Genomic DNA, 23,132 nt, shown 5'->3' with positions numbered 1-23,132 from the left:
ATGATAATAAAAGTCACAGGAGGAGGAAAAGAAGTTTAAAGTATAAACTAACTTTTGTAAGTGAGGTAGTAGTTCTTCATGGAATAGATTAACTCATTGACTGTCTAGTCTGTTTTCTCTCTTAAGCTTTGATACTTGTGTTCAGTGAAAAAGTTTTAGGATTGAATTTTTCATTTTACCAATGAAAACATAAAGTTTAGATAGAAATAATACAAGATTCTCCTCTGAAGATTAGGTTCTTTCATTGGAATGGGTGTTTTAATTTTCTTTGCGTGGTCTTTCTGGGTGGCTTTATGTTACCTATATTTTTAGTAATGCTGTAATTATTTTCAACACCATACCACCTTATAACTGCTTTCCTTTTTATTCCCTGCTCTCCTTATCCTTTCCCTTTCATTAAAACCATGTGCAAAAGAGGAAGGGAATCTTCTTTGAGGTGCTAAGCAGTTTTTTGAACATGGGAATATAAAACATTCGATATTAATAGAATAAAATTTCTGCCAAAACAAGCCTCTAGAGAACAGGGCTGTAGTAGGAGCATCCAACTTCTTGAGAGGCAGCTAGGCTGTATCATAGTAAATTTATTAGAAGGAGTATTCATTTTGGGCAGGGTGTATGATATCTCATATACACTGTATAATAGAATGAGTATATGCTTTATATTACCCAGAGTAATAATGGCTGTGGTTTCCAACTGACTGTCCAGACAGCTTTTGCACAGAATGGGAGACCAGAACCTCTGAGCCCTTTACACTCGTGTATTGGTTAGGGTCATAAATTTTGCTATTTATGTCAATATTAACCGAAAACTTTATTGGATCTTGTAAGTACTTTATAAGGGAGGACAAACACTCCCTTAAATTAGTAATTACATTGACTTAAAGTAACATTAGAGATCATTAGGTGAAAAATGAACTTGTTTGAAGTCATACTAAAACTTTCTTTCTGATACCTGTTGAATCTGTTTGCTATTAGCCAAGGAAAATAAAAATGCAGGGTTCTTGTTTCCTAGAATTTCCCCTTGATTTGCTGAAGAATCAAGCAAAATGTCTTACTTTACTTTTTATCTTCCATAATTTGATGCACAATCATTAGATGGTGACTAACCACAGCTGATAGCAGTCACCAGCATATTAATGAACTGAATATGAGAATATTAAAATAAGGCAATAGACCTTACCACAGCTTTGTCAGTTAACTTATGATATCACCAGATAATACCAGATCATTTTTGTTGTTGACTTTTGTCAAATACAACTGGGACTTCAACAGGTTATTTTATTTCTCTGGTGCTTGCATTTTACTAAGAGAAGAGTACTGGTCACTTCCACGCATCAGGAAAACATTTGGCTTGAAGCCTGAATGGGGCAGGAAAACTCATTTTTCACACATGCTTCTCTTTGCTATTTTCTGTCGCATTTACTAGTCAGCTTGCTATTATTATACTTGGTATCATTCACCAGCTACGGGCTTCCAAAATCTGTGATGATGATTTATATGTATTTGTGCCTCCTGAGCTTTCCTAAGGAGAAATATTTACTTTTTCCCAAGTTATCTTTGAAATAGGTGAAGTGTCTTTCTATGAACAGTTGTTTTTGTAACTCCCTTTGAGATTCATTTTTATGCAAATGATGTTGAATATAAAAATACTATAAATCACATTCTTTAGAAACTGATAAAGTGGCTCATTAGCACAGTATTTCCTTGATTTGCTATACAGCGATAATTTCCCTTCTCAGTATTTTAGGCAAAGCTTAAATGAGATAATGAGCTTTTACTGAAAATTTTGAGATTTGAAGTGTCTTGGTTTTACTTTACATGTTTAGGTGTATACCTGAAGGGATGAACATAAGAAAGCCAAAACAGAAAGTTAAAAAGAGTCTTACAGGAGCGTGTTGGATGTAGGGATTCTGTCCATGGCTAAAAGTTTTACTGATAACTTTTGATTTTATGTAACTGGTAGATTATTTTTGCTTTTGTGCAAGATTGAAATCTTAAATACACTGTTTGTTCAAATCAGATGCATGCAAGAATCTGGAATGATACTGAATGATACTGAAAAGTCGAATGATACTGAAAACTCCTGTAATTTGGTGTTAAAAGGTAAGAGTCTCTGACATTTTTTTGGTATGCAATCAAAAGAAGAAAGAAACCAAAAAGCTGTTTTGTGGCAAAACCTAGGCTTTCCGCTTTCCATAAAATAAAGAGGATCTTGTCAGTTTTTGTATTGTCTTTTTATTGTAACAGCAATTTGTTTCCTAATGCACATAAAATTAACGTATTTCAAAATGACGTAAGCCTGAGTCATACAGGGAACATCTACTTCTCTGTAGTACTTGCCTGTTCATAATACTGGTGGGTTGGGGTGGGATTTTTGGTTTGGTTTTGGTTGTGGGGGTTTTTGACATTTCTCTGCTAGTTCAGGCAAAGAATTCCATTAGTTGTTGAGATCGTAGTAAGACACTGAATACTGTGATACCACTTTGAAGTTTGGCTCACAGTTAGAGGTGGTTGTTCTCTTGTGTTCATCAGCACATAGAGTTTTGTAATCTGGTTTATTTCCAGGTTGTTCTTTTGGGTTTTTTTGTGGATGCTATGCCCATTCCACTGAGACACTGTTTTGTTTTTAAAGGATGCCCTTTTTTAATAAGATAAGATTACTTCTGACTTAGTGGTTTTTTTCTTCCTATTAAAGCAGAAAGTCCAGCTAGGCAGCACATGGATGTGATTTGTTTTGTTTTCTTCAGCTTGCATACCAGACCTACTGTGCAAGGTATACTTGATGTGGAAGTTTCTATTAGACAGGTTGGAGGAACAGGATTGTGACTTTGAATAGAAGCTCGTTACTGACACAGTGGAGAGAACACACTGAGTGCTGAGACTGGTTTTGGAAGTTCATGGTGTTTCCCTTTCTGGTACCAGTTTGTCACTTTGCTGTTAATCTGACGTCGTGACATTATGTGTTGGTTTTGCTTCAGGCTTGAAAGGTGTCTGTGACAGTACCTCTCATGCTGGTTTTCCACATTAGTGTGTTATGTTCATGTAGAAAGACTGATTTGGGCAGATACAGCCTCCTGGAAAGGAGTGACTAGTGACTATTAGGGGAAGAGAAGATTTCAGGCTTCAGGGATTAGAAGGCAAAAATAAAAATGAGGTTTTAAGAGCTCAGATACCAAGAAATAGACGCAAGGAGGAGTAGAGAGGAAGTGCACACTTGGGCCTCTGGTCATGCAAAGAGAAGGGGGGCCAGTGCCATGGAATCTGCAATGCTGAGGTGATTGAAGCCAAACCTGGCAGCAAGTTCTGTACTATTCAGTAACTTCTGCATTTTCTTTGTCATTTTACTTCATATTCAAGCAAACTTTGAGGCTAAAAGTCTTTGGTTCTTTTTGTGGTGCTTAAAATAAAGAAAAGTTAAGTCCCTCCCAGATCTGAGAAACAGGATCGCATCACAATCTTAGATGAATATACACACAGTAACTTACTAATGCATGATTTTTAAAAAAGACCTGTACAGAACAAAAGAAAGCTGCCTGGTATTGCTAAGTACTATCTATGTATTAGTTTAGAAATGTGTTACTGCTTTGGTGTCCTGTGTTACAGGAGTGAGGTCATGGCTGCTTGCCTTAGTGGCTTCACCATTTAAGAAGGGGTAGAATTACTACAGTTAAAATATTCTGGATGACATCAATCCTCTTCACCTTTCAAGTGGGAATCTTATGTATGTTGTGTTCAGCCAGATGTGTCTTGTACTTGGTGATCATACAGAGACCAGTGACTATAAGACAAAAGCTCTTTCAGTACTAAGCTGATTCTTTCTTTCTGTGTCTGGACAATGCACTGCAGTTGAAACTCATTCATGTGATCCAGTAGCGAATTTCTTTTTTATACAGAACTTTTCTGTTGTACATAAATGGCTGTTTCAGAAAGTTGCAGCCAGGTGTATTGCTCATTTCCTGTGGCATCTGCAAAACGTGCTGAAATTTCCTAACACTGAATTCTTGCTGGGTTTTATATTTAGTTCAGGGTTGCATCATGTCATTATGATTACCTTATGCCCTTTTCTAAGACAGACTAAGTCTTTTTGCTTAGCAAATTACTACACACATCTTTGGCTGTGTTTTAATAAAAGAAAGCTTAACTGAATTTATTTCTAAAATAGTGAATTCAATATTCTATAAATGAACCTGTTGTACTGTTGTGCAAGGACCATTACAGAACATACAGCTTGGATAGAATTTTAATTGCAGATTCAGCCTAATATTTATTTGAAATGGTTCCTGCCTTAAGCATGAAATATTTGTCCATATAAATTTCACATTTAGGAAGTCCTAGGCGTTCTTAAATGTCATTAGTACTAAGTCTTTGTAATATTTAGGAAATAAAAGCTTTGTTGTCTTGCAGCATGGGAAACACATAAAGCAATGTGTTTATACATTTTCAGCTGAAGATGTGAAAACCCACAACTCCTCCAGAGGTAGCAGTCCTTCGGGAGATGTTAGTGAGGACTTTCTTAAAGATGGGAAACAGAGCAAACTAGATGAACTTTTGGAGAGTTTTGATGTGGATGAAAAGGTACTGAGAAATTATGCTTTCTCTCCTTAAATCGTTTAAGAAATTATAATCCACATAATTGGATAATTTTAATTACTGATGCTGTTTTATCAACAAAATCTTAAGTTTCCTTTAATAAAAATAATACTAGCATTTAATAGCTTACTGTGTATGGACAGTGTCATCTTTGCATAACTGAACTTGATTTTTTTTTAAATTGTCACTAATAATTCATCTTCAAATTTGAAATGAAACAGGTTATTGTTCTATCTGTTGTTGCAGTAATGCTGTAGTACCAATGGTATGAAAATGACTGTTCCAGTGAACACCTATGAGTACTACTTTGCGTATGTGACATTTTTACATAACATACCTAGTTTTAAAAGTTGCTGTTAAATGCTTCTCACCACACAGTATCAGAATGATGGGATAGTGTTGGAAAGCTGTAGAGCTGCACAGCCATTGTGCATCCAAGAAGGATCATTCTGTGCTTTGTTACTTGGGCAAAAGGGCCTTTACATTAACATATTAACTTCCTAGCTGTTCAGAGGAAACCATTTTCATGCTCACTGACTTTATGACTTTCTACTTGCTCTGTCCCCCTTCCTTTGGATAATGTCTAGTATTTTAAGATTTGCTGAAGTTTTATACTATTTGCTTCTTTGATAAGAAATCAGAATTTACATCTCTTTGCTGCTCAGACATAGCTGCTGATAGCATTTAGTTTTCCACTACTTCAAGAGTGGATAATGGTTTTTAACTGGATCAGTTAAACTGTAAAATTCACTTGGTTAAAAATTGGTAAGTAATTGAGAAATTAATCAAACAGCAGAGAATCAGTTACCCTTTCAAAATCATTTAAAAGAAGAGAAACATTTCCTTCAGCAATTGGAATTGGGGCTGCTAACATGCAATTCACACAGTTATCAGTGCCATTTTGTTGTTTGACCTTTTAGAGAGACAAAAATGGTCTGTCAAATTGTGCAGTTTGCTGAAGGTGGAGTACTTGTTGCATTAGGTCAGTCCCGGCTGGGTTGCTTCATAGCACTGTGGCTTTATAAAATCAGTGTCCTAGTGCTTGCTTTTCTGTGCTGTTTTGGACAGCAGAAAATAGGTACAAATAATCTTACCCAACCCAAACTTAAACCACAAAATACACACTAAGCCCTAGCTAAACCTGCTCTGTATGTGGATAGAAAATAGCAGTGGGGGAAATCCAGTTGGCAGAACACTTGTTGCAGGTACTCTACCATTAGGGGAAATTTTCAGATTTTGGTGATTTTAAGATTTTTGGTGGTTTCAGATTTTTTGATGGTTTTTCCAGTTAGTAATCCTGTGAAAAGGGCAAAAGCCAGCCATGGAGAAAATGCTAAAAATATTCTGGAACTGGTAAAATAAAGTTTGGAAATCTGATGGAGCATATGCATCTCTAATTCTTTTGGCTATCATAAATTTGCGGTAGAATATGAAGTCCTAAGTTACTTCATGAATGATGGATGAAAGCCAGGATTCTGTTACTTCATTCTGCATTAGTCTTTTTAGATTCTCTTCTCCAAATATGTTTAATACTGTCTTTTTTCTCCATATTGTTGGGGATTTTTTAACACAGTCGTGTACAGCTGAGCAAAATTCCTATTTGGTTCAGTTTTAAATTTCATTAAACTTGATAGAATTACTTTTGTAGTTCTTCACACATCTGTCAGGCACAGTTAAAATCTGGCAGTGGGCCTAAAAATTGCTGAGATTATCAGTGGGAGCAAAGAGAAGTGAAGACAGTCACATCACTTTTTTTTTTTTTTCTGATTAACAATCACTATTTTAAAGAACACAGAGTTTAAAGGCACTATGTCCATTAACAAAGATGTTGTAAGAGTAACCCTACACACCAAATTACAGTTTCTACAGTTAGAACTGTCTTATCACACCTTCCAATGGTCACTAACAGTTCTAAGTCTGTAGAGTACAGCATAAAAGGCTTCATAGTGCTTTGCTGTACCTGAAAATAACTTCTAAATATCTTCACAGTTCGAGCTTGCAGATGGAGTGCCTGATGTTGAAGAAGATAAAAAGAGTGAAGCTGAAAAGAGGTATGTGTAGTGTGTGTCCTTCATGTAACCTGTGGTGTTTCCCATTTGCTATACATATGAAATGTCATGTTGCCTGAACACCATCAGTATTTAATTCAGTTTTCTGTGTTATTGTAACTATGTGATGAAGAAAATAAATAAGTGAAATAATATAATTTCACTCTGCAAAGTACAGAACAAGTATAATCATAACCTGACAGGACAATAGGGGTTATTTTGTCTTTTGATTGGTGACAAAATATATCTGCTTTATCACAGTGCCTCACTTTTGCATCTCAATGTGAGTGTTGCATAAGATGCATTTCTTGCTACAATAGCACTTACCAGAACTTAACCAAAAAACAGTAATAAATAAATCATGAAGCTTTCATTTTTCTTTTCCGCTTATGAAGGAATTGAAAGATCTCATTCAAATTCAGGCTGACAAATATTTGTACAGCAGTAGACAAAGGTGCTTAAAAACGTGTCACATGGAGTTAAGGACATGCTTTGCTGTTCTTCTAGCTTCAAGCTGTGTTTGTGGTGTTTATTGTGCACATTGTTTCTTAGTCTGATTTTCAGAATCACAGAATCACTGAATAAGCTGAGTTGAAAGGGATCCATAAGGATCATCAAGTCCTACTCCTGGTCCCACATAATACCATTCCCAAGAGTCAAACCGTGTACCCAAGAGTACTGCCCGAATTCTTCCTGAATTCTCTAAGGCTTGGTGCTGTGACCACATCCCTGGGGAGCCTCTTCAGTGCCCAACCACCTTTTGCGTGAAGAACCTTTTCTAATATTCACCCTAAACCTTCCCTGACAAAATTTCAGGCTGTTCCCACAGGTCCTGTCACTGGTCACCCCAGAGATCAGTGTCTGTTCCTCTTCCCCTCATGAGGAAGTTGTAGACTGCCGTGAGGTCTCTCCTTAGTCTTCTCCAGCCTGAACAGACTAAGTGACATCAGCCACTTCTCAATTGGCTTCCCCTCAAGGCCCTTTACAATCTTCATTGCCCTCCTCTGGACTGTCTCCAATAGCTTAATGTTTTTCTAATATTGTGGCACCCAAAACTGCACAAAATATTCAAGGTGAGGCTGCCCCAGTGCAGAGCAGAGCAGGACAATCCCCTCCCTTTCCTGGCTGGCCATGCTGTGCCTGATGCACCCCAGGACACTGGTAGTCCTCCTGGCTACCAGGGCACTGCTGACTCATATCCAACTTGCCATCAACCAGGACCCCCAGGTCGCTTTCCGCAGCGCTCTCTCAAACCCTCTCATTGCTCAGTCTGTCCATACATTCAGGGTTGTCCCTGAATGGTGCAGAATCCATCACTTTCCCTTGTTGAACTTCACATGGTGGGTAATTGTCCTGAATTAGTGTCAGACTAAGAAATTTGCATTGATCAGCAGTCCAGAAATGACGGAGAATAATTTTCTGTAGGACAGGTATACTTAAGATGGAATTCTTAAGTATTTAGAAGAGAAATAACATATTTCAGAGTGTTGTAGTTTAGGAGCAGTAATCACCAATTAGCTACTGCAGACATTAACCCTGTCTTGGCTGGAACCAGGACACAGTAATTTTCAAAATAATCAAGAAACCTCAGGTGATGCAGAAGAAAGTCAGCTCTTTGGACTTTTTTTTTCAGCACCACTCACATTTCTGTGACAGACTTGAGTGTGCCAGAAATCTGTTGAGAATACTGAATCTTTTCGTTAATGCACCAGAGAGCTCCAAGTTCCTTCTTCTGCTAAAATACCCATTTAAATTTACCTTAGTAGCATGAATAGTTCTTTGTACTATAGAATAAATAGATTATGCTGGATAAAATATGTCTGTGCAATGCAGTACTCTGTGTGGTTGGAGAAGAGGCCTTCGTTTGGAATTGTACTATTTTCTCTAGTTTCACTCAAAAATGTTACCATTGCAAAGTTTTATCTAGAAAACAATTGCTGTTCTTACTTAGCAAACTCCACTTACAGTGATGCTGTTACTGAAAAAAAATATTGTAGCGCTATGTAGTTTACAGTTCCTGGCAAAATTGTGTGTAGTTTCATGTCTAGACTGAAGAGATCTGAAAGTAAGCTGCTATGAAAATCCTGTTGTGTGAGATCTAAGTCTGGCACCATGAAGAAGCATAAGAGTTTACATGGTAACTTGAAATTTCTGAGTAACTAAAGCTGCAGATTTTTCCCCTCTGGAAACCAACCCAGTGCATTGACAAGAATAAAGATTCATCTTGATAAGTTTGGGTTGGTTAGGTGGAATTTCTTCCTCTCTGCTGTAGCATTTTTATTTCAAATTGTATTAAAAACATCCTGAAGTTTAGGAATAAGTTGAATTATCCTGGCTGTGAGAAGTGTTAAATAGCTAGAATCCCTCAGAGGAGATAGCAATTCTGTTTCTGTCTGCAGAGAAGCAAGCAAGATGAAATTTCCTTTGTACTGAACTGTGATTCTAAAGTGAAAGGGAGGGAGATCTCATGAAAGGGGATGATTTTTTTCCTGTGGCTTTACTTACAAATATGAAAGAGATTACTAAGTATTTTGCTAGCAATATTTTAGCTTATTTTTTTAAAGCCACATTTTATCAGTTTAATTCTCTGGAATGTACACGTTTGGGAATTAAGGCAGAACAGTCTTTCATTTGAGTTCCCTTTGAAATCACCTAAATCTTCAGCCCAGTTGTCAGTTTTATGGGAAGAAAACAGTTGACTCTTCAAATGTAATTTGAAAAGCCTTAAGGTTTACTCCTTCGGCAGATAGTAACAAACTACAGCAAGGTAGATGCTTCTTCAGAGGTGGCAGAAATTACCTCGGTCTTCCTGTCAGCATAGTGGGAGGGGAAAAAAAGGGGGGGGGGGTTCATACGTGCTTTTTCTGCGTATTTCTTGAATTTCATGGGGTTATGCCTTAGGGCAGAAAAAACTCAGCTAAAATCGTAATCAGATTGGACCAAGCAATGAGAGTAATGAAAGTAAAATTCTTGGGACTGCTAGCTATTTAAATTTACAGCAAGCTCTGAAGTGTTGCATAAATTGCTGAAGAAATTCTAATATTTTATACACTTAATCCCCCTTTTTAGGTATGCAGTATATGAGAGAAGCACCTGTTTAATTTGGTTAAACAAATGAATTTTAACTTTTTTTTTTTTAAATACTCAGCAGTGACTGTAAATACAACGTGAACTGTGAATTGCTATCAGGATTGCCATTGAATGACCCAAAACTAAATCTCTTCAGTGAAGGTACAGTGATGAAATCCGGGACAAATGGTATTGCATGCTATGTTGGTGAGATCTTCAGAATTTTTTTTTTTGTCCTTTATTTACCTATGAAATCGTAAGCACTGTCTTCAGTTCCTGAAGGTGTTGGCTGGAATTTTACTTTGCATATATAAAAGCAAAAGTGCAAGCTCTCATATGGTAGGCTAGTGAGGGGTTTTGGGTTGGATTTTTGCAGCATTCTATTTGGTATGGTCAAACAGAAATCATTCTATCTTGATACTTATGATTCTCAGATACTTTAATGGTACATCAGTACCTGCATTCTTAGTAGTCTGACACATTGTGTGTGAGACATGTTGGTAGCAAGTAACTTGTTTTTCTTTATTTGTGGTCAGAGAATGTGACTGCACATTTGGTTTGTTGGTTTTTCTTAACAAAACTTGCCAAAGTGGTTTGCCCACCTTGCTGAAGGTCAGAACTTTGTTGTTTATGCCAATTCAAATGTTTTTGAGCCATTCATTAGACTGAATCAAGGAAATTATGTAGATTTAATAAACAGCACTTCATGTTGACCCAGTATACTTCACACCTGGGACAGATAGTTCTTTAGTGTCTCTGCCACCAGAGAAATTATAATGTAATGGAACTATAATTACAAACTGCACATAACAAACTGGACATGTAGCCTTACATAAATGCATGGTTTGTTTGGCATACAAGATAGAGAAAACCTGGAATTGATTACTTATGGATAGATACTGCATTCTGTTTCTTTGCAACAGCTGCTTTGGGAGTTAATGTTTTTAGAATTACTGATTAATGTGGATGTTTATAAACATGGATTTCTTGAATTACGATCAGTGGCAGGGGTTCTCGTTTAGTTTCAGATTGTACTGTCAGTCTGAGCTTATAGAACTATTTTATCATCATGTCATTTAACAATATTTTCAGCTGGTGCAAGAAACAGAGATGCTATAAAAAACAAGTTTGAATATGTCTTCAGACTCCAGTTGCTTGAAACTGCTCGTCTTTGGTGTCAAAAGCATATATACCTTCTGAAGAGTTCTTCTAAATCTTCCTTCTTAAAATCATTTGAAAGTTGCCAAAGCAAGTGTTTCTGTGCTAGGACAGGGCAAAACAACCTTTTATTCCCAGAACTGTGCAGGCAGGATTGACTATTTCACTTTAGTGCTTGTTTCCCTACAAGTCTGACCTACAGTCAGGAGGGAGAGTACAAGCTCTCAGTTGAAAGGACCTGGTCAAAACTCTCTGCTTGGGGATGGTAAGAATCCAGGGGAGAGATCAAATTCTCAGTGGCATTTATCTGTAGCTAGTGGTTGGTTGTTTTCTCAGTCTTTTTCTTTTCACTAAATGTATCCAATCCTGAATTTATCGAATGGTGCACCATCGCTTCCACAAGGGTTTGCAGTGTGGCAGTACATAACATTGTTCTATGCTGTGCTTTTCCTTCCTATCTTGTGATAGCCCTATCTGTTCAGAAAGACATGCAGATTAAGAACAATGTGCCTAGTGCAAATGTCTAGTAGAATATTCATTACTGGATGCTCTTTAGTAACTATAGTTTGTCAGAAGGGCTGAGCACCCTGTCTTTTGAACATCCAGTTCTTTGAAGGGGCCAGATGGGAATCCTAGAAAGCAGGGCATTTGAAAGCTCTCATTTGTCTTTAGATATGGAGTTGAAAATTTGAACTTTTATCTCCCATTAACATTATTCATTTTTCAAAGAAAGAAAGCTGTCATTCAGTAATAATTAAAGTTCTAAAACCAAATTTAATGGTTAAGAAACCAGTAACTTACATTGGGCATCAGCTTGCTACTGCACTGCTTAAAACATATGAGTATGAAAGGTTTTCTATCAGTTCTGAAAAAATAGCTTAAATTTAGGGCTAGTGATGTTGGAATGCAAAGATTACTGATAAAGTGGGTAGGGTTTTTTCCTTTTGAAATTAAAACTTCTGGATTATTTTATTCCTTTTCTTATCTCTGTAAGTTAGAGTGGGAATCTTGGATAAAGTAGTGAAGTTTTTAATTTAAATGTGCTTACTCTTGAAGTTTGTGTAAAGTCTCACTTTTAGGATAATTAAGAAAACTGTACTTAAAATTACTGGCTTTAGACTGTATTAATCAAATTTTCATTAATCATTGCTGTGACTTGAAGGAACTATAAATATAAAGGAAAATAAGATAAATGAGAATGGTTTCAGTGTGATTTGTTTTTATTATGTGATTTGCTGCCCTCATTCTAATTTTTAGGTTACAAATCTTCAGGAAGAAGTACTGTACTGCCATTGAAGAATTGTGGAGATACTGAGCCAAGGACGATGGAGAAAAATGCAATTGTGAGTTGTTAAATCTTTAATTTCTGATCTTTTGGTACTAAATTTCTAATGGGTATTTGGACAGTTGCCCATGTATCAAGTCAGAAATTATGAATCTGTATATATTTATGTTTTTACACTTTTAAAGATGTTATCACTGAGTAAATATAATTTCTGAGAAAAAAATCAGTGATGAAGGGACAGCTATTCACATTGGAGTTTTCTTGATTTCTGTTATCAGCTTAAGCAAAATCAAATAATGTTTTTTTTTAATTGGTTTTTGTAGAACTAAAAAGCAGACAAGGCTTCACATGTTTAGTACAGCCTGCTTTATCTGTGATGCTGGGCCCTGAAAAAGTGTAAAGGAAATTGATGCCCCGGAATTCTTAGATAGTTACTCAGAGCTGTGCAGGAGCTTGGCACCCTTCTCCCTCCTTTCTACTCATTCTCCATCTCATTTAGCAGGCCTTGCATTATCCCTGTTCATGGTATTCAAGACAGGCTTTTGTTGTGTTAGACATGACATGACAAGGGATTGATCTTTGTGTCCTTTGAAACACTGCAAGTACAGTATAGAGATGAGGCATGTTTCAGAGGCGTAATTATAGATCACTTTTTTTCTGCTTTTGTTTATTATTTGTAGATATTTTGAAATTCTGGGGGGAAAAAAGCTTGTATGCTTTCAAGAAATATTCTGGCTGCTTCTGCTTGTTGTAATTATATTTTATTTCAGGCTTCTCATTCAGTCCAGCAGATCCTTGATGCACTTAATTTGCCCCGTAAATACTGCAGATACTATTTCATGACTTTACGTGGGTGTGAAAGAGCAAAATGTTGGTTCTGTCATGTTCCTGGACAAGGGGATGAAAAGGTAAAAAGATTTATTGAAGTAAGGAAAAGGTTGTAAGTATGAACATTTTTTAAGAAGCAAAACATCCTCTCCTTTGTTCATTTATATAAGGAAAGGGAGTAAATCACAGAGATTGATGGATGAAAAAATTATTCAGAAATTCTTCCTCTCAAGGCCTTCTAAAGTTTTTTTTAAATATGGTATAATTTTGAGCTGATAGGTGTTTTAAGAGAGCACACATCAACAAAAGATCAAGAATTAGGCTGTACAAATACAGAGTAGTAGAATGGGCATATTCTGAGACATTTCTATCCTGAGCATCAGAGACTTAAGCAAACCTTTGCAAAGACTTCGTATGTATTGTTAAAGTCAAAAGCCATCTATGGTATATCACTTTCTGCATGTTTAGTGCAACATGGGCATTTTGTTTTAAAAAGCTGTAATCTCCTTAAATGGAGCAACAATTTTAGTAATATTTGCAAGTAGAAATTGTTTTCTAATGATGGGCAAAGCAGATATGTTTTCAAACCATTTAACAGAGACATTATGTGTCTAATGCTTCCAAGAACTGTGCAAGGCAACCTAATTGTGCTGACATGTAATAAGATTTTGAAATTGGCTGGGTGAAAGTTTTGTAAGTTACTTGGAAGGAAACAAAAGCATTAAAACAACTAAACAATAACAAATATCTGAACTTGTCCTTATCAAGTCTTACAAGATTTATTTCTTACTGACCATCTTAATTGGTATGAGGGCAGTTTTATTTTTAGTGTCAGTAAGTAAAAAAATTCAGAATTGAAATGTAAAAAATAACTTGCAGTTAACCTGTTAGACATAATTGCTAAAAACAATTAGCATCTAAAGGAGCTTATCCATCTTCCTTATGTCTTAAATATACTGCGTCAGAATTTTTAAAATACTTCAATGCAATTAGGCTTTATTTTTCTTAATGTTTTCTCTTTTCCTCTATGTATCTAAAAAAAAAAAAAGCTTTATTTTTGTTCTAATGCTTTTTAACCCCTTTGAAAATTTGTATGACATCTTAAAAATACAAAGATAATTTGAGAGTAGTTTTGTATGGAATATTTTTCCTTTTTTCTCAAGTGCGATATATCTTTGGTAGGCTGTAGCGATGATTTGTAATTTTCAGCTAGTTTATCTGAATTATTGTGGTTTGTAGTGCTTCATTATAATATGGGCACATTAAAGGATTATTTGCCTGTAACTCTTAAGAATCCATTCTATTTGATTTTACTTGTGGTGCAGCACTCCAGCACACTTTTACTGTTCTGTCCACCTAGCCAAACTTTCTTTGTTGTCTAAAAGTACCCTTAAATTTTGTTTGTGTATGTATTTATATTTTTAGACCTGTCCATTTAAAAATTACAATAGGCCAAGCACCTCATGGTGGCACCAAAGTACATAAATGGAAAACAGGTAAAGAAGCAATAAAGGCATCTAATCTTATACAAGAGGAATAAATCTTCAGGAACTGTGATGCAGACTGATAGTCCACTTCCTTAGAGCTGTGTTTTCAGTGATAATAGTTACAATGATTTTTGAAGAGAAATGCATTTCTCCATAATGGACATTTTTTCTTTTTGATTAAGTAATGGGTTAATGGTTTAAGGCATAACTTCCTAGTGTTTGATACTTTGCAGTTGTGGTTGATCACACAGCACAGCAGTGCCTGAATTTATAAAACCATATGTTTTGAAAAACAGCATTCTCTTGTGCTCAGCAAGTTGGACAGGTTACCAGGGGTTTTTTTGTTTTTTTTTTTTTAAAGGTGCCTTCCATTTTCAAACAGTGAAATCTGTTTTGTTGAGACTGTTTTGAATACTTCCCAAAGTATTTAAAGGGAGGGTGGATCTTAACAATATGTATGAGTGTCTGATGGAGATAGTTAGGTAAAGGAGATGAAGCTGGACTCTTCTCAGTGGTCCTCAGTGAAAGGGCAAGAGACAGCAAGCTTAATACAATAAATTGTTCTGCTCAAATGACACTTCAGAGTGTAGCATAGATAATGATTTCATGGTTAAATAAATGGTTTGAAAACGTGTCTTGATGCAAGCTGTATTTCTCTTTGTGATTTTATTTTAGCTTTGTGCGCCTTACTCATTAATTTTTTTGGGCTCCTATCCACTGAAGAAACTTTTACATTTTGTGACTTCATGCTTTCCCTTTCCTTGATGCTATGAACCTCCTAACTGGCAAAAAAAAGGATACAAAATGGGAGGATTTCTGTCTTCATTAGTGTTATCTTGCAACTTCAGGACCTTGGGTGTATGCTTCTGCTGTGGTGGTTTTTGGGTTTTGTTTTTTTAATGTGGCTTCCTAAAGAAATGAGACTTCACACTGTTCTTTTCTTACTGTCTCTAACCACCGCTAATTGACCTGGAACCTTTTGGTCAGTTTCAGCCGCAGTGAGTAGGGAGTGTGCGTCTCAAAGATTCCACAGCATACAGAAACATCCTGTAAGATGGATCCTGGTTTTGATCTCACTGCAGGAAAGGATGCAGTATGGGGTTTCCTCACTTATTAACCATTAGAGTGTGCACTGACTGGGAGATGCTGAAGTATTTAGTGAATTCTTGTGCTTGCTCTTCTGAGTAAGCACCTCTGTGTTACTGTAGTAGGACCATGTTTTACTGGAAAGTTGGTTACTTGTATAAGATATAGAGGCCTTTATTATGGTTTTTATTAAATTGTCATGTTAAATGAGTCAGGGAATCAACTGATATATGACAGAATAGTGTGATTTATACTGCCTTTTGAACATAAGAATCATCTGTTTCATGTACCTTCATTCAAAATCTATTACCGTTAACTCAGAATTAAAATTTTTACATGGTCTGTGGATGCAGTTACACCTTTCAAAATTGGGACAACTAAATCAACTGAAGCCTTCTAGAAGCTGTAAATAATTAACACATTTAGTTTCTTTTATTAACGTAATACAGCATGTCCCATGATTAAATACTACTACAAGTGGGTTTTCCAAGTGATTTCACGAATACTTGGAACAGTCAGTGCTCCAGATGCAATCTTGGCTTTTTTTTGGGAGTCAGTCCAAAGAAGGAGAAAAACGGATTCCAAAAGAAAGCAAGCTAATTTCCATACTGTAAGCACATGCTGAAGTTTGTTCCGGAAATGCCCTCAGCCACCTGGGAGTATAGATTTGGATTAAATTAATTAACCTATTTCCAAGTGACGCTTCACATATATTCATGGTCAAAAATTTGACATGACTTTCTGAAAGGTGTAACTTGGACTATAGTTCAACGTTACAATACTACTTCAAAATAAAAATAAGCTTTATTTATACTTAGATGTACAATTTTTGCATTTTTTGGCTTGGTGATCTGAACAGGTTAATGGGTTTAAAAAACGAAAGATGTCTTGGCCGTAAACCAGTGTCTTCTGCTTTGATGATAATTCATTTGCAGTATAACAGACTTTGTGAGCGAATCTTGCGTCATTTTGAAGTTGCATGTAAAAATAAACCTGTAATACCTGTTCTGTAATACCATGACTACTAATTTAGGGCATTTTTTGTCTCTTGATGTTTCACTATTTCACAAAATAGTATTAAATATGACCCATTTACATTGTTGTGCAGAGAGACTGTAAATGTTCCAGAAGTGACAGATAATTTCTAAAAGGATGGGTGGGGATCTTCCCTAACTTGGAATTCTAAGATGTAATATCAGTAGTCTTTACGTCTTCATATGCAGAGATGGAGCAAAATGTGTAGGTATCACAAAGCTGACAGAATAAGTTGTTAAGACAAGAATGTTCCAATACCAAATAACATTAAAACATTCTAGGTGTGGATTTTTTTTTTTTTTAGTGAAGTCAGTCTCTGGTAAAATGGCTCATTAAATCAAGTTCGTCGTGAGGTTTTTGTTGTGTGCTTATGAATGATTCTTCATGACAATCAGTGTTACCATCTTTATTTCTGGATGATTTTTTGACTTCTTATTTGGTACAGTCATGTAATTTTTACTTACCATGTTTCACTTTCACCTTTTTGCTTCCCTTTCTTTTTTTGTAGTCTGCCCCATTTTATACTAGTTTTGAAGTAACTGCACTTTCAAATTCTTCTTTTTTCTTTTGTTTGCTATGAGTATATACACACACATTCACACATTTGTGGTCCCAGCAGCCTCTTTCCCAAACATTTAATCTGCATTATTTCTCTGTTTGATTTGCTGGGCTTTTGACAGAGCCTTTGCCTACAAGACCCCATTACCTTCTTACACCATTTGTCAGTATGTTTGGCTTAAATAGAAGCAATGTAAAGCTCATTACATAATAGAACTCACATTTCTGGGTAGTTCTTTTGTTTGGCATAAACTGAGGTTACATTTTACTATATATATATTTTTTTTACAGATTTGCATGGCAATTCTTAGGACATACATTAGTGTCAAAGAATCAGGCCTCCTAAAACGTGCAGGTATGATACAGTAGTAGGTGTTGATGTATCTTTGATACTTAAGCAAATTAAATAGGCTGTTGAGAGAAATATGGTTACCACTCCAGCAGTGAATAAAAAGTTCTTACTTCAAATTAATGAATACACTCAGTCCCTGCTTTCTCATGGTTCAGTTTCCCAGTAAGGCTAGAAATTTAGATACGCAATTTCCTCAGGCGGTTGTTAGAAATCTTACTTCCACATAAAATTAACTCAGCCTGACTAACTAGACTTGGGAGTAGAAATACATAAATGGGATAGGAGGGAGGTTTACCAGATCCCAGATTTTATTAAGGTGCTTTTGAACACCCTGGCCAAATATCAGAAACCCAAACACTTGAGAATGGAAGCACTTGAAATTAAGTGTTGCTACTGCACCCTCCCAAAACAGGTTTAGTTTAGTCTTTATACCATATATGCAAACAATATGATTACCACATTCTAGGGACTGCAGTTGATTCAGATACAACTGAGCTTTTGAGTTCAGTCAGAAAGGTCTTCTGTATTGATTTTACTCTGGACAGTGATTCCTTTTATAACAGTCCTGGGCAGTCTTTTAACTTTTGAAAGCTTCTTAGGGTGTAGCAGAATGTGAATGGGGAATTCAGTTGCACCCTGTGCTGCAGTGTTCCCATGCTGGACACATGAGTGTTTTAGTGGGTGACACTGGGTACCAGCAGGCTACAGTACATGTTTCTCAAGTAAGGGTACAACCTGGAACAGGTTGTAAGACCATCCACTCTATCACTGAACTTCACTTCCTAAAGCTTCCTGTCTGGAAAGCCTTTACTACTTTGATGTGCATACCAAATACAACCTGAGTTTGTGCATTTTTCTTGTTCTGCACCAAATCAGCTAAGCTTTCTTGAAACCTACAGGGCTTACAGTGCTCAGCTCAATGATACAAGATATTTCGGAGTAGTTGGTCTGGTTCTAGTAAGGTTAACACTGTGTCCAAACTGGATCCTTTCACCCATATTTCTCCATATCCCTGTCCTGTAGTATCTTGGACAATTAAGGCTTGTTACACTGTGTATAAAATGTAAGAAAATAACTTGTCTAAATAGGTGCCATAAGTTGCCCCAAAGTAAAATTGAGTTAATTACTTTTTCAGTTCAAATATTTGTGCAGTATTACAGAGAAGTTACTCCTGGTGTGGATTTTGCTTCTGAAGTGCTGAATGATCTTCTTGTTTCATTGCTCAACAACTGTTTGTTGCAAGAAGTATTTGAGATACTGAATGTAGTTGTACAAATCAAGACACTGGTAGGTGACTTCATAATATTTTTAAAATCTTAGTTTCAGTTTTAGTTTTTTGAGTACTATGCCATTTGTAATAATAGGTTTGTTTTTACTCCGGTACTCAAATCATGGGTGAGGGAAGTAATTCAGAAGTTCCTATTATAAAATCTCTAAGCTATCTAATTGAACAGGGTTGCAAAACTGATTGTTCTTTTTTTGTCTGTATTAGCCAGCTGTAGATGTTCTTCTGAAAGTTTTTGAGCATGTGGCTTCTTTGAATATAAGAAATGCTGTGCCTACATTGATCAGTACCTTTTGTAAGGTATGAGTTTTGTTTGTACTACTGCTGCTTTTTGGAATTTCTGAAATGCGTTGCCTGTTTTAAAACTCAAACATACCACTTAAAAAAACCAGTACTGAAATAATATTAAAAATGTTACTGTGAATAGCTAAATTCGTGGTACTGGTTTTCATTTATTCCTTCGGTTTGGACTGAGATTCACTGTGATGTATTTTTCCCAATGTTGTTTGCCATTTATCTCCAAAGATGCGTTAAGTCATGACAGTTTTTTGTATGCTTACTTTTCTTACCTTATTTGATATTACAGCTCATTGATGCTGGTATGTTCCTTGAGTTAGAACATTTTGACTGTATTATCAAGTTACTTCAACAATTGCAAGTTTCCAATTGGGAAATAAGTACTGTTTTGAACGTAAGATCCAGGTACGCCTTTAAAGAGCTCTTTTCTAATTTTACCTGTCTAGTTCCTTCATCAGCATCCATTTTTATAAATCTATGTAAAATCTTTAAAAGATGTTTTGGATGAAAACTCTGTCACATCATGCTTCATTGTATTTTAAAGCACTGTCAATCTATTGTGCTTCAAAGATCAAGGATTGTTAAATCAAGACTAAGATTCTGACCACAGTTATTAGTTTTTTCCATATCAATCATCATTGTACAATCTGCTGCCAGCTGTGATACATGTTCATATAGCTAGCCAAATTAGATGGTTTAATGTATCATTTAGGCACACATAACCAAATAGTAGGTCTGTAATAAATAACCTTTCTAGGCAATAAGATTAGTTATAATCTGATGTAGTTTTCCAGTTTCCTTTACAGTGTGACTACATAAACGTATGTGCCAACGCTACTAGGCAGGAGGGTCATTTTTTAAGTACTGCTGGAATATGCTGGGCAAAATGTCAAATCTGTTCTAAAACTGTTGCTGCATCCCCATCATTTGAACAAGATTGTGATCCTTTTTTGTAACGTCAGCATCATACACACACAAGTTGAGAAACTGGATTTGTGATTCATAAGCATACCTTTGATTCTTAGAGGAAACCAAATATGCAGCATCTGCTGTCTGAAAACAAGCCTCCACAGTTCCAGCTGAAAGCATTGTAGAAATTATTTACTGCTTTTGCATGCTTTTCCCGTACAGTACTTTCAGCCATGGATCTCAGTGTTTTAACAGTGCAACTTACCTCACATGTTGGAGGTATTTTTTATCACTTTTTGTATCAGGAATCTGATTCACAAAGGCATGACCTTTCCCAGATTGCCTCTGTATGTATGTATGTTCATCTGAAGTTGAGAAATGATCTTTACCTGTGAAGACTGAGCAGCTGTGCTGCTGTCCACGTGTTGGCACATTGATGTGTTGGCACATTGATGTGTAAGTTATGTAGGTTATGTATCTCCCCACACCATAGCATCACACTGGGTAGATGTATCCATTGTTTTAGCAGTGGCAGCAGAATAAACTGTCGGGCTCCTAAGTACTTGAAGGTAGCAGTAGTCATTTTATGTCAGAAAAACAGACAATGCAGTTCTTCATTTACTTGGTGGACTGTCTTACTTGTACCTTTTCAGTTACATTTCTGCTGACGCAGGGGAATACATTCTGTGAAAATAGTTCTGCTCAATTATTTGTTTAATACATGCATTTAATACACAAAATTCCCTTGGCAAAGTTTTAAATGAGTGTTTTCAGTGTGCAGTTTGTGTAATGAGAAACAAATAGGATCAAAAATCCCATCAGTTTATTGTTCATATGTGATAATTTGTTGTTCACCTTCTGCTAGTTGAATAAGATGTGTTAAAATTAAGTATTAATTTCTTTTCATATGGAAGATTTAAGGAAAGACACTTTGAAAAGACATGGATTTTTGACTTCAACTTGGCAGTGGCTGAAATTCAGGTACAGTACATGCATTCTTCATTACTTCTTTTAAACCTATTAGAAATAATGATTTCTACACCTTTTAAAATTAGCGGTCTTTATTATTAAGTGTAGTGAGCTTATGATAAAATACTTCTATGCAAAGCCATGTTTGGGAAGGCTTAACATGCAGGAGAAAACTGTCTTTGGCCTTTCTGTAATGTCAGTATTTTATTTTACACACTTGTAGTTTTCATCTTTGTTTTGCATCTAATTCAAAGATTTTGTAACTTAAAGCAATTATTTCCTGTGCTTTACTTTTGTTGTGCTTGTAATTTGTAGTGGTACATCATCCCTCACCAAAAATTTATTTAGTACATTATCTAGCAGATAGAATTCATATCTAGTATAAAAACACACAATTGTAAAAGCTGCAATTGACAACGCTAAGCCGGGATTTTAAAGAATAAGAAAATATTGTAAAATATTCTTTATTTGGACACTTACGTCTTTCATATTTAAGGTCAGATTACTCATTATGCACAATTATAATATAGTTTACATATTATCAACATCCTGTGCAGATCCAGAAATTGAAATATAAAAAGGGAAAAAACAGGACTGATTTTTTACTGCTCTAACACCAAGGTCATCAAGTGATCTGGCAAGCAAAAGACTAAATCATATAGAAGATAACCATAAATTCAGCATGCATCATGGAAAAAAAATACTGAAGAAATGCCAGTTCTTAAATAGGATGAATAAGTTATGAGGTTTCTCAGCTGGGGTCATGACATGAAAAAAGGAATTTAATTTCTTGAGGGACAGACGTAATTAGCAGACCATGCAAGTTTGGCAACATGTAACTGCTGTATGAACGTGAAGGTTCTTGGCAGTAGAGTTTCATCTCCTTTTTTTTTCTCCTTTAAGTCTATCCCAGGTACATATCTCAAATTATAATGTTACTTTCTGTTTGGTTTTCTGGAAGCAGGTTTGCTGACGTTTATCCTTTGCCTTCTTTACAGCATTGCAAGGAAAAAAGGGATTGGACCAAGCTGGGAGCTTTGTATCTGAATGCAAGAACTGGATGTGAACATTTTGATGATCTCCAGAAATTGTTTTTATCTATTGCTGAAATACTAACCGATGATTCTGAGACAGACAGACCAGGAGTTCCTTTTTGTGATTTTGCTGATGCAGGTAAAATTAAGATGCGAGAAATACTTTTTTTTAAGGTAAGGTTTTTAAGAGAGATAAAAAATTCATATGGTTTTCATATGTAAGTTAATTTTGCGTTACAATATTCTGCATTTTTTGAGGTGTGAATACAATCAGCTGTAATGTTCAATAGAAGCTATTTTGCAATAGAAGTAAAATGCATAGTTGCTTATGCCTGAAGTCAAGGAACATCCTGGAGGAGGAACACTAGAGTTTTGTGAAATCAAAAAGAGAACCCAGAATTCACAGTCTTTTAATAAAAATGGCCTATGCTCAGGACAAAGGCAAATGTGTTTAAGTACTGTCATGTGAAGTGACAAATGAACTTTAGCGCTGTAAATGGATATATAGTTGTGTATTTTAGAACACATTGAAGAGGTTAGCTCACGTATTTAATTTTTTTTTAGTCAGTTGATTTTTAGAATTATTTTGTTCCCTGAGGAGCCAAAGGTTTGTGCAAGGGCTGGGTGCTCAAGAACCCAATGTTCCTGTGTTTAATAGCTCTGACAGGTGTTCTGGCAGGTTTTCTTGCCTCTTTCCTCCCTGTGCCACTTGATTTGCTTATCTATTTCATTCTCCCTAGTAAGTTTGCAAATTACTGAGGGTTGGTGAAGTGTCAGTGGGATATTAAATAATTTTATAAAGGATTACTTAGATATTTTTCAGTTTGTATTGGGTACTAAAACATAACAAGTATTTATTCCAGATACATGACATGACCTTTCTGACCACAGACTTTCATATTATAAAAAAGCTGTCAGAGCTTCCAGTTGTGGCACAGGGAGAAGATTTTGTTAGGGCTTGGAACTTAATCTGTCTTCCCTAGAGCAGTGGTCTCCCAATAGGCACCTCCTGATAGACACTTCCATCAGTAAATAATTTTTGAGCAGTCCCCCCCAGTTTATTTATTTATATGTTATATACATGTGCTGCTACACCAAATTGTTAAATGCATTATAAACCATACACAAAAATAGAAAATACA

The 23,132-nt window shown here is 35.9% G+C and overlaps 1 protein-coding gene across 4 annotated transcripts in view; it reads left to right on the top strand.

Moving 5' to 3' along the window:
• Positions 1-23,132, top strand: part of TOPAZ1 (testis and ovary specific TOPAZ 1) — a 43,626-nt gene that overhangs the window by 6,888 nt on the left and 13,606 nt on the right. For 2 of the 4 annotated variants that reach the window (XM_085051204.1, XM_085051202.1), the window contains exons 3-14: positions 2,021-2,103; positions 4,445-4,575; positions 6,580-6,641; positions 9,787-9,896; positions 12,123-12,208; positions 12,921-13,058; positions 17,436-17,499; positions 18,632-18,783; positions 18,989-19,081; positions 19,368-19,483; positions 20,902-20,968; positions 21,955-22,129. In XM_085051204.1, the coding sequence (XP_084907330.1) occupies positions 2,021-2,103; positions 4,445-4,575; positions 6,580-6,641; positions 9,787-9,896; positions 12,123-12,208; positions 12,921-13,058; positions 17,436-17,499; positions 18,632-18,783; positions 18,989-19,081; positions 19,368-19,483; positions 20,902-20,968; positions 21,955-22,129 (1,277 nt within the window). Of the gene's footprint in view, positions 1-2,020; positions 2,104-4,444; positions 4,576-6,579; positions 6,642-9,786; positions 9,915-12,122; positions 12,209-12,920; positions 13,059-17,435; positions 17,500-18,631; positions 18,784-18,988; positions 19,082-19,367; positions 19,484-20,901; positions 20,969-21,954; positions 22,130-23,132 lie in introns of all 4 variants that reach the window. The other 2 variants (XM_085051201.1, XM_085051203.1) reach the window with 2 other exon arrangements.

This window comes from Lichenostomus cassidix, chromosome 2 (genome assembly GCF_008360975.1).
Source record: "Lichenostomus cassidix isolate B80296 chromosome 2, HeHo_3.0, whole genome shotgun sequence".
NCBI lineage: Eukaryota > Metazoa > Chordata > Aves > Passeriformes > Meliphagidae > Lichenostomus > Lichenostomus cassidix.
This window is presented reverse-complemented; position numbering and strand designations above follow the sequence as displayed.